This window comes from Theropithecus gelada, chromosome 11 (assembly GCF_003255815.1).
Source record: "Theropithecus gelada isolate Dixy chromosome 11, Tgel_1.0, whole genome shotgun sequence".
In the NCBI taxonomy this organism is placed as follows: domain Eukaryota; kingdom Metazoa; phylum Chordata; class Mammalia; order Primates; family Cercopithecidae; genus Theropithecus; species Theropithecus gelada.
In genome coordinates this window covers 124,886,531-124,898,352 of record NC_037679.1, presented here as the reverse complement: position 1 = coordinate 124,898,352, position 11,822 = coordinate 124,886,531, and the positions used below count along the sequence as shown (strand labels likewise).

Sequence of the window (11,822 nt, the reverse complement as noted above, 5' to 3'; positions counted from 1 at the left end):
GTGATTCTCTTATATGTGACTTGATGCTTTTCTCTTGCTGCTTTCAAAATGCTCACTTTATTACTTTTGACAGTTTAGTTATAATATGTCTTAAGGAGGACCTCTTTTGGTTGAATCTCTTTGAGCTTCATGGATCTGGATGTCTATATCTCTCCCAAGACTAGGGAAGTTTTCAGCAATTATTTAATTAAAGAAGTTTTTATCCCTTTCTCTGTCTCTTCTTCTGGAACATAACTAATGCAAGAGTTAGTTTGCTTAATGGCATCCAATAAGTCATGTAGGCTATCTTACTTTTTTATTTTCTTTCCTTTTCCCCCACCCTGAGTAATTTCAAAAAACCTATGATCAAGTTCACAGATTCTTCTGCATGATGTAGTCTGCTATTGAAATTCTCTACTGTATTTTTTGTTTCATTTATTGAATTCTTCAGCTACACGATTTCTGTTTGGTTCTCTTTTATAATATCTATCTCTTGGTTGAATTTCTCAGTCAGATCATGAATTGTTTCCTTGAGTTTTTTGAGTTGTCCATCTGTATCCTGAATCTTATATCTTGCTGAGTTTTCTTAAAAATATTATTTTGAGCTCCTTTTCAGGCAATTGATAAATTTTCTTTTCTTTGAGGTCAGTCACTAGAGAATTATTGTGTTCTTTTGGTGGTGTCATGTTTTCTTGCTTTTTCATGTTTCTTTTAGCCTTGTATTGATATCTGTGCATCTGGTGGAACAGTCACCCCTTCCAAAATTTACAGAGTGTCTTTTGTAGGTAAAGACTTTCACCTGCAGGTGGGTCTTAAGATGCTGTTTGGGCAGGGTGTGGTGGCCCTGATTCCAAGTGGATGCAGTGGTATAGTCTCTGTGCAGCTTCTTCAGCTGCAGTCAAGGTCAAGGATGACTATGGGCACCTCACTGGCCTAGGCTGCTGGAGTTTCTGACAGCAGTGGCAGAAGTGTGTGCTGTTAGAGTTCTCAGTAGCAAGAGCTTTTAGGATCCTCCCATTCTCATTTTCTCCACAAGAGGAGTCTTAGGTGAGGGCATCTCTCCTCATGTTGGGTCTGGCTTGGCCCACAAGTGGCTGCAGTGGTGCTGAGTTCCAGGGCACAGGTGCTTAGAGTAGCTGTAAAACCTGAGTTTGGGCTCAGGATCTCACAAACCTACTGTGGCGGCTGGGACTTGGAGTGAAGGTTCACTCTCTGAGGCATAGGTAGATTAAGATGGCCAATAAATCTGGTGTCTGTGGCTTTGAGGTACACTCCAGCAGCTTGGACTCAGTGGGCTGGATGGTAGCTCTGACTTTGACCCTGGAGGGCAGGGCACAGCACTGGCTCAGCTCCAGGGAAGAAGGGGTGCTCTGGAGGTTCAGGTCCATGAGCAGAGAACAGCTATAATTTGGGAACTGGAGCCAATAGGGCACAACAGTAACTCAGGTTCTGGAGGATAAGGCACTGTGTAGTGGTGACTCTGGACCCAGGGATGATGAGACAACATGGCAGTGTCCCTGGCTCCATGAGACAGCAAGGACCAGGAATGGCAGAGTTCAGCTATGGCTTGGGCCCCAGGGAACATGGAGCAGCACAGCAATGACTCCACTTTCCAAGGAGGCAGGGTGCCTCAGCAGCTCAGAATCTTCTGGTGGCAAGGGTGAGGGGTAGTCCACTTCCAAGAAGACAGGGTTCTATAGTTGTTTGGCCTGGAGGGTGGGGTGTCTCAGCTCACTCAGTGCTGTTTTCTTGGGATGCAGGGTGCCATGTCAATTCAGCCCTGGGAGGTAGAGCTGCTAGGCTCATCCAAGGCACTGATTCCCTGGGAGCTAGGGCACCACTTCAGCTCAGGTGCTGGGGGTGTGACTACCCTGAGTAGCCAAGGCAAGAATTCCCTGGAAGATACGGTGCCACTTCAGCTCCAGCACTAGCGAGTATGACTGCTCTGGGTAGCCAAGGCATCGATGCCCTGAGAGATGGGTGCTGCTTCAGCTCAGGGCCTGAGAGGCAGGGTGTAGCAGCAACTGGGAGGGTGGATGGAGTCGTTCTAGTTCCAGTGCAGCTTGTTGCCTCTGGTTAGTTCCTGATCCTGGGGCATAGACCTCCAGGGATTCTAATTGAATCTCTGAAATGTTTACTGAGACATGTTTCCGGGCAGCCCCTAAATTCTAATATTTCTCTCCTCAACACCATAAAACTGCCCAAAATTCTCTGCTTGAAATTTTAGCCATATTCCTTGCACAGTTACAGAATTTAGTCAACTTATTGAGGCAAAACAAACCATATTTTTGAGAGTCCTCAAGTCTCCAATTTTAATCAGTTAACCTCATGAGACTTCTGAAGTTCTGATGGTTTCTCAATCCCCTGGGAGTGACTCACTGCCTCGGCAAAGTTTCTCAGCTTTTTACCTGTTCACAGAATTGACAGAGATCCCCAGCTTCCTTTCCGCAGATTCTCCTCCCCAGAACCTGATCCTGTATAGTCCTCATTGGCTCCTAGGCTCTCTGGTGCCCTTAACTATGGCTCTTGCATATGGATCTGCTTTTCCAGTTACATTCTATGGTGCAATGATCTGCCACAGCTATTTCTCCAGTAAAGACAGCTCTCTAGGCTTCTCTATTATATACCTTTTTGAGGGTCAAACATTGTGTTTGAAAAATACAGGGATAATATGAGGTTTTAGCTGATGTTATCTTCCATCAGAGGAAGGTTTGCTTTTCTGGCTGTTAGCTAGTCAAAGGTTAGATCGAATTGACCTGATTTGAGGCTTGACTTCATTCTTTGTGAGGGTGGATTTACTATTATAACTACAGCACAGGCCTTTGGGGTCCCAGCGGAATTCCTGGGGTGTAACCAGGATCCCTCTTCCCAAGTGGATCCTGACCTCCATTTTGGTTACATTACCTCACTAGACTGCTCAAGACTCATTCATTCATCAGTCCCTGGTCATTCTTCTTGCTTATGGAATCTACCTGTAGCTTTGAGGGGCAGAGAGGCCCCAAATTCCAGGTTCATTTCTCTTGATTTCCGTCCTCTTTCAGATTGTGACACCACAAAGTTTCATTGCTTTGACCATTTTTCAGAAGCCCTCAAACAGATTTTGTTATACGTTATCCAGCTTTTCTAGTTCTCAGGGAGGGTTGGTCCAAAACCAACCTAGTCTGTCCATTTAGGAAGTGGAATTGTCAACAATATATAATTTATGTGCTGTATGGTACTAACTTGGCTAAAACTAAATGCATGTGCTATGGTTTCAATGTTTTGGAAACTTTAATCACCAAATTCATATGTTGATGGTATTTAGAGGTGGGCCTTTGGGAGGTAACTAGGATGAGATAAGGTAATCAGGGTGGGCCCATGATGGGACTGGTGGCTTTATAAGAGGAGAAGGGAGACCTGAGCTGGCATGCTCATGCTTTTGCATTCTTGCCACATAACGCCTTCTGTCATTACAATGCAGGAAGTAGGCTCTCACCAGATGCTGGCACCTTCGTGTGAGACTCCCCTGCCTCCAGAACTTAAGAAATAAATGTCTTTTCTTGATAAATTACCTGGTATCAGGTGTTCAGTTATAGCAACAGAAAATGGAGTAAGACAGTATTCATGTACAGTCAGCCCTCTGTATCCATGGGTTCTGCATCCATGGATTCAACCAACTGAGGATGGAATATACAGTCATGCATTACTTAACAACAGAGATACATTCTGAGAAATGCATTGTTAGATGATTTCATCATTGTGCAAACATCAGAGTGCCCTTACACAAACCTAGATGGTAGAGCCTACTCCACACCTAGGCTGTATGGGATAGCCTATTGCTCCGAGGCTACAAACCTGTAAAGTATGTGACTGGACTGAACATTGTAGGCAGTTGTAACACCATGGTAAGTATTTGTGTATCTAAACATAGAAAAGGTGAAATAAAAATATGATATAAAAGACACAAAGTGGTACACGTGTATAGAGTACTTTTCATGAATGGAGTCTGCAGGACTGAAATTGCTCTGGGTGAGTCAGTGAGTGAGAGGTGAATGAATGTGATGGCCTAGGACATTGTAAACTTTGTAAACACTGTAGACTTAGGCTACACTGTTTAGTTCCAAAAATTATCCTTCCTTCAATAAGAAGTTAACTTTAGCCTACTGTAACTTTTTTATTTTATGAACTTTAAAGTTTTAAAAAACTTTTTGACTTTTTTGTAATAACACTTAGCTTGAAACAGACATATTTTAGAGTTGTATAAAATATTTTCTTTGTTTCTTATTCTATCAATATAAGCTTTTTCTATTCTTTAATTCTTTTACTTTAATTTTGGCTTCTTAAACCTCATTATTAAAAACAAAGATACAAACCACACATTAGCTTAGGCTTACACCAGCTCAGGATAATCAACACCACCGTCTTCCACCTCCACGTCTTGTCCCACTGGAAAGTCTTTTGAAGCAATAACATGCATTGAGCTGCCATCTCCTATGATAACAATGCCTCCTTCTGGAATACCTCTGAAAGGACCACCACAAACACATGAGTAATGTATTGCACTACAATGTTATGAGAGCTATGATGTTACTAGGTGACTGGAAATTTTCTGCTGCATTATAATCTTATGGAACCATCATTACATATGCAGTTTGTCATTGACCAAAATGTCATTAAGCAGTGCATGACTATTCAGAAAAAAACACAATAATAAAAAATAATATAAATAAAATTACAGTATAACTATTTACATAGCATTTACATTATATTGTAATCTAGAGATGATTTAAAGTATACAGGAGGGCACGTGTAGGTTATATGCAAATAGCACACCATTTTATATAAGGGACTTGAGCATCCACAGTTTTTGGCATGCACAGGGGTCATGGAACCAGTTCCTCAGGCTACTGAGGGACAACTGTCTATGAGAAAGATATACGTCAAATAGTTAATGGTGGTTGTCTTTGAATGATTGAATTATAGATGATTTCCATAGTGTCTCTGTGCTTCCTGTGTTTTCCAAATTTTCTATAATAAATATGAATCTTTTCATATTTAAAAAATGCAAATTTTGAAAAAGATGACAGCCAGGAAATAGCAGGAAGAGGAAGAAAGCTGGCAAAAAGGACGATACCTTCAGAGCATACAGGAATAACAAGCCCAGTTTTTTCCTACTGCATTCTCCCAACACAGTCACACAGTACTTCTGACACCAGACATGTGTTTGCGGGGTAGAGTTTCCTCCCACCAGCCAGCCAGCAATCCTCTAGCAGCGGACACCAGCTGGGTGTCCTCCACTGTAGTTCAATTCCAACACTATCTACCTGGAGATAGCATCAGAGCCCACAGGTGTCAGTCCTATGAGAATATCCCCCACTTCCAATGCCAATCACAAGTTCCAGGTTGTTTTACCTGTGCTTCTGATCCACTGGTTATAGATCAGGGTTCCCACAGCCCCCTCCTTGCGCCCAGTTAGTTTGCCAGAGTGGCTCACAGAGCTCAGGGAAATACTGAGTTTATTGTAAAGGCTATTTCAAAGGGTACGGAGGAAGAGATGCATAGGGAAAGGCAGGTGGGCAGGGCTTCGATGCCCTCCTTGGGTGCCACCCTCCAGGAATCTTCATATGTTCAGCTATCTGGAAGCTCTTCAAACCCTGTTGGGGTTGGTATGGAAGTCCTTTTGGGTGTTTATAGAGGCTTTATTATGTAGGCATGACTGATTAAATCATTGGTCATTGGTGATCAACTTAGCCTTCAGCTCCTCTCCTTTCTCTGGAGGCCAGGGAATGGGGTTAAAAGTGCCAATCCTCTCATCCAGCCTGGGTCTTTATGACCAGCCCCCATTCTGAAGCCACTTAGGGGCTGTCAGCCACCAGTCAACTACTTGGCATACAAAAAGACATCACTATGGAGATTTGGAGTTGTATGCCAGGAAACTGGATAAAGACCAAATATATATATTTCACCATATCACAATACCCCAGGAACTGAAAAATAAGATCTCCCGTGAGACCCATTGAATAATGGATGATGGAAGGTGGGCTACAGAAATGATTGCAAAATAACACCTAAGAGCTAAAAGGACTTAGTACATCTTCTCCAAACCCCAATGTCAATGACAATTGTCATTGTACACATGCGGACATGGAGGCTCATGAGGCTGTGTGGCTTGCCATCTAGTTAGTGAAAGTGCTGGGTCAGGAACCAGGTCCCCTGATTCCCAGGCTGGTGCTCTGTCCAGGGGAATTTGTGGAGTAAGTGCGGGCTGGGGGAAGTCACAGGGCTCTCCCTCCCAGGAGGGGGACGATAGCTTTGGGCTAGAACTACCAGTGAAGGAGCCCCTGGTCTAGCTGGACCTTCCCAGGCAGAAGCACCACCAGGGCCATGCCTGTTGGTGGGAAGTCCTGCCCCTCTACCTCTTATTTTATTTCCATTTTCTTGGAGAGAGGTTAGCTTCAACAAGGGATGGCAGTGTCTATGAGGCACCTTTCCAGTGTACCACTCAAAAACTTCCTCAGAGCTGGGCGTGGTGGCTCACGCCTGTAATCCCAGTGCTTTGAGAGGCTGAGGCAGTTGGATCACTTGAGGTTAGGAGTTCGAGACCAGCCTGGGCAACATGGTGAAACCCTATCTCTACTAAAAATACAAAAATTAGCCACGTGTAGTGCACGTGACTATAGTTCTAGCTACTCAGGAGGCTGAGGCACGAGAACCACTTGAACCCGGTGGTGGGAGGGTGCAGTGAGATGGTACCTCTGCACTCCAGCCTGGATGATGGAGCAAGATCCTGTCTCAAATATATATATATATATATATAAAGGAAGTCTCCTCAGCCTGCCCAGGTCATGGACTTACTGCCCCCAAATATGTTTGTGTCTTTGCTCACTTGATCTCCTGTGAAGAGCATCTTTCCCCCTCCCTCTCTCCTACCCCTCAAGGTTTAATTCTAATCTTCAACTTCTTCAGCTAGTAGAGCCTGTGCCTCTCATTTGGAAAGCGTTCTCCAGGCTTTGCATTTTCTTTGGCTGATGTCGTGTTTCCTTGCAGAGGCCATGAGGTCTGGAAGGCAGGAATCAATTCTCCTCCAGGGAGGCATGCTCCCGGGTGTGGAGGACAATGTCTCGCATGAGGCAGGCACTAAGTAAACACTCATGGTGTGACTGATGGGCTGTTTGAAAGAAATGTGCTCGTGAGAGTCTGGGGCACATCTAGAAAGAGCCGAGAGAGGATTTTCAAGAGGAGCTGGCAGCACAGAACTTGTGACAGGAGCCTGTCAAAGGCTTTGTGCTGCCTGGGTTTTCCTCCCTTGATCCTGGTGTCAGTTTCAGAAAGACTTCAGAGGATCCTGAGTCAGGAGGGAGCAGACCCTGGAAAAAGAGAAACAAGTTGTGCTGTTTGAGCTAAAGAGAATGTCAGGAGGAAGCACCGTAATGGGAACCCAGGTCTGCAGAGACTGGAAATGGCCTGGAGAGAGATTGGGCCCTGCAGGTTTCAGCCGCTTTTCTCAGGTGCAGGGTGGGCTGGCCTTGATAACAAATAACTGGAATATGAATTTGGGCAGAGAACAAACAGTATGTGAGATTTCTGATGGCAAATAATAATGATAAGCCAGCGGGCTGGGTATGGAGAAGGGGATACTTCCAGTTCTTCAGCAGAAGGAGCCTTTTCAAGGGAACTGCTACATGGATCTGAAGCCAGTTTTTCAGGTTTTCAGTGGCTTCCATTAGGTACCTGGGCAGAGGCATGTAATGGAGTGGGAAGGTCTAGGAGATTTATAAACCAAGGGTGTTTGAATGAGAGACGTGGAGTACATAGATCTTGGAGTCTCTCGCTTGCAGCACAGAGGTTTATTGGGGGGAAAGGATTTCAAGTCTATCCTATTAGAATTAGCTGGTGTAACAACCAAATATCAAAGAGCAACATAGGGATGGGGCGAGAGAACGAGTCTTGTCTTCACCTTGGCTGGGAGATTTTTGGCAGATTCTCAGAGGTTAAGCTCAAGGAATTAATTTCCATAAAAGATAGTCACTCAACATGAGCTAATTCAAGAAATTGCTGGGAATGCAGGGATGTGTCCAGTTCTCATGTTATTCACAAAAGAATAAAAACACTCAGGTTTTGGAAGTAGCTTTCTTTTTTTTTTTTTTTTTTTTTTTGTGACGGGGTCTTGCTCTGTTACCCAGGCTGGAGTGCAGTGGTGCAATCTCAGCTCAGTGCAGTCTCCGCTCCCCTAGTTCAAAGGATTCTCGTGCCTTAGCTTCTCAAGTAGCTGGGACTACAGGCATGTGCCACCACATGCAGCTAATATTTGTATTTTTAGTAGAGACAGGGTTTCGCCATGTTGGCCAGACTGGCCCTGAACTCCTCAGCTCAAGTGATCTGTGCGCCTTTGCCTCCCAAAGTGTTAGGATCACAGGCGTGAGCCAGCGCACCTGGCTGGAAGTAGCTTTTAAAGGGCTTCCAGAGCATGTCATTTTGATGATATAAATGTTTAGGGAGGGTGAGGAAGAGGAGCTGGGCAGGGTAGGAGGAACTTTATGTGTCATTGAAGTAGCACGACATAATTTAAAGGGGGTTGGTAATATGACTTCAGCTTAAAATATGAACCACTCTTAGGAACTAGTTTCTGAAACTTCACAATCGTTCCACATTGTCACTCACACATCTCTCTGGTGAGGCTTCGAGAATTATTCTCATCACTGAAGGGACTTAGAACGGCACCTGGGAAGAGAAGAATAAGAGACAAAAATCTCACCTACTCTACTTGCTTTCCTTGTGTAACTTTGGATGTACTTTATCTTCAGAGAGGCCTTATTTGAAGCCACCTGCCTGGTTTCACATCCCAGCTCTGTTGCTTGCCAGCTGGGGAACTTGGGGCTGGTTAATTAGCCTCTTTGTACTTGGATTTCCCCATCTGTAAAATGAAGGCAAATAATGGTTGCTACTTCATGCAGTTGTTATGAGGAGTAAATGAGTTAATGCATGTGGATGCTTAGAACAGTTCCTGGCACATAGTAAATGCTCAATAAACACTTTCTATCATTCTTATTAGCTTTCACGATGGTGGCACCTGTTGCTCTGAAAGAAGTTCCCATCTAGCCCCAGCCAGCTGCAGAAGAGCCCACAGCCGAGGCTGCCCAAGGAGGCAAACATTTCTAAGTTTTCCATTTCTCAAGTGCAAATACTTTGAAAGGCTCTTCAGCCCTTTCTTAAGCAACCTTCGCAGCTTATTGTAAGCCCTGCATTTAAGGGAATTGCTGGTATTTCAGAGGCAATTTTTGCTTTTTTTTTTTTTTCCCCAAGCCAAACTGTATCCAGCTTTATTAAAGATACTTTCCATAAACAATGATGGTATTTCAGGCAGGACATGGGCAGACAATCGTTAACAGTATACAACAACTTTCAAACTCCCTTCTTCAATGGACTACCAAAAATCAGAAAGCCACTATAAAACCCAATGAAGCCTTCATCTGATGCTCTGAACAGGGAAAGTTTAGAGTGAGGGTTGACATTTCACATTTAGCATGTTGTTTAACAACTTTTCACAAGCCGACCCTGACTTTCAGGAAGTGAAATGAAAATGGCAGAATTTATCTGAAGATCCACAATCTAGAAATGGAACCAATGCTGTTTTGACAGGTGCCATCTCAGTGGCATCACTGGAAAGTCCAGATTGCCTGATACACTGGTAAGCAATGACTACGGGTCAGGTCCCAACAGATGTCTGGGCTTAAGGGAGTTAAGTCTATGCTGAAAGATGGAAAGGGAGAAGAGGACATAAAAACAAATTTGTTTTTCCATACCACATGGCTTTTGTTTCAAGGTGGCCATGTGTGTCAAAGTCAGGGAATCCCTCCTCCTGGGAACCAAGAGGAAGTCTCCCAAAACTAGAAGGGAAAGGTGTTTTCCCCACATCAATCCAGCTCTGGAGACATTCCATCAGTGACATATGGCCCTTCCCCCAAAAACAACAATGAAGTGTTCTGTGTGCTAACAACATAGCTTTTTTTTAAAAAAAAAGTAAAACAAAATTCTGCATTTTTATAAAACTTGATAAATAGTATTTCAAACTGTATAGTCACCAGAAGTACACAGTTATCAAAAATGCACACACTTCACTTGGCATCTCCAGCACCTTCAGCTTTCTGTGCCTGGTCTGTTTTGGCATCTCCATTTTCTGCAGGGTTATTCCCCTCCTTGCCAGCATCAGCTTTTCCCTTTTTCCCTTTGGGTACCTTCTCTCCCTTCTTTGCAGGGGCCTTTTTAGGCTTGGGCTCTGGCTTTGGAGGAGCAGGTTTAGCAGACAACCTCGCGGATCTTCTCTGTGGTTCGTCCTTCACCTTGGCTTTATCTCCTTTAGCATCCCCTTCAGCCTTTCTCTTGGGCATGGTGGCGACGGCAGCAGGACATAGGTGCTGGACGCGGGATGCAGCGCGCCGCAGGCTTTGGTCGGTCCGGGGGTCGTTCTCGCCTCTTCTTCTTCACACTGCTCCTGCTTTTTTTTTTTTTTTAAAGGTGACCGTGAACTGAGAGTGGCTAAGGACAATGCTTCTGGCAGGCCAGGGCCAGCCTTGGTTCTACTCATTCCTTGAGCAGATAATGGTCCATATGAGTGATAGAATGGGCTAGGACTCCAGGCTGGTCCACCTGATGGCTGCTGATGCCAGTGAACAGAAAGTCTTTCTGTTAACTGTAGCCAGTGAACAGAAAGTCTTAAAATGGATGCTGCAGTTGGCATCCTGCGGCAATCTTCCCCCATCCTGTGCCTTCAAGGCTGCCATGTGTGTAGGTGGAAATTATTTTAATTGCCAACCTTAACTCTAGCCACCCTGCACCTATTCGCTGACTGCTAACTGCCCCTCTCTCCTGCTCCCCTGCCCTGCTTTCCCTGCCCCTGCCTGAGATGCTCTGCCATTTCTCCTTTAGGACATGGCTCGAGCAGATCCAGCAAGGCAGAGTCTCCAGTGCCTTTTGTCTTCTCTGGAGGAAGCGAAGCGTGGGTGTGGCTGGGCTTGTTGCTTCAAGAGGAAAAGGACGAGGGTGTGCTGGGTAACAGGTGTGCAGAAATGGTGACGTGGCATTTAAACGATGGAGTATTTAAAGGGTAAGGGGTGGGTAGAAAATGTACCAAGATATTTTGAGGGCTAAATTTGTTCTGGAAGTTAAATGCATAGAAAGTGATGAATCAGAAGAACAAGAGTCACTTAAGATTTTTAAAGCTGTTGGGTTGCCCAGGTGATTCACAGGTGTTTTGTGGATGGTTGGTTATTAGCAGTAAACATTTACATAGCAGCACACCTCCTCACATTTCATTCATAAACCCCTGGAATGTTAGTGATGGCCAGGAAACCAAGACCCAGATTTGCTCAAGGCCACAGAATTAGTTTGCAGCTGAACCAATGGGAGAGCCCAGGTCTCCTGGCTTTGTGCTGCTACCTGCCAGGCGCTTCCGCCTTGCTCAGTTAACTTGCCTTGTAACACCTGGTGATGAAGTCAGAAACTGGCCACAGTGTTCAGCTGGAGGAGTAGAGAGGCAGGAAGGGGAGTGATCCACACTGACCAAGCAAGAGGCTGTATTTGACCTTTCCATTTCCAAACGTCCTTTCTGAGCCCTCAACCCCGGAAACATCACACTTTCCTTTACCTGTTTATCTACTAGGGTTGTCTCTCTTAGAGCTCTCAGCTGTCCAAACAACTTGACTTTTCCCCTTTGCCCCATCCCTACCCACCTTGTGTCTAATCAATCACTGAGACCTTGAATTCCACCTGTTTAGTATTTGAGTCACTCACTTTTCTCCATCTGCCCTATGACTGCCGTCTACCATAAGCCTATTAATAAGCCTCTTCACGTCCACTCTTTATTC

At 44.7% G+C, this 11,822-nt stretch overlaps 1 protein-coding gene across 1 annotated transcript; it reads right to left on the bottom strand.

Annotated features, from left to right (window-relative positions):
* Positions 1–9,256: 9,256 nt before the first annotated feature.
* On the bottom strand, positions 9,257–10,430 carry LOC112634740 (non-histone chromosomal protein HMG-17). Its single transcript, XM_025402498.1, has one exon. It carries the CDS (start codon positions 10,344–10,346, stop codon positions 10,074–10,076), a length of 273 nt encoding a protein of 90 aa, XP_025258283.1. The 5' UTR covers positions 10,347–10,430; the 3' UTR covers positions 9,257–10,073.
* Between the last annotated feature and the right edge of the window lie 1,392 nt (positions 10,431–11,822).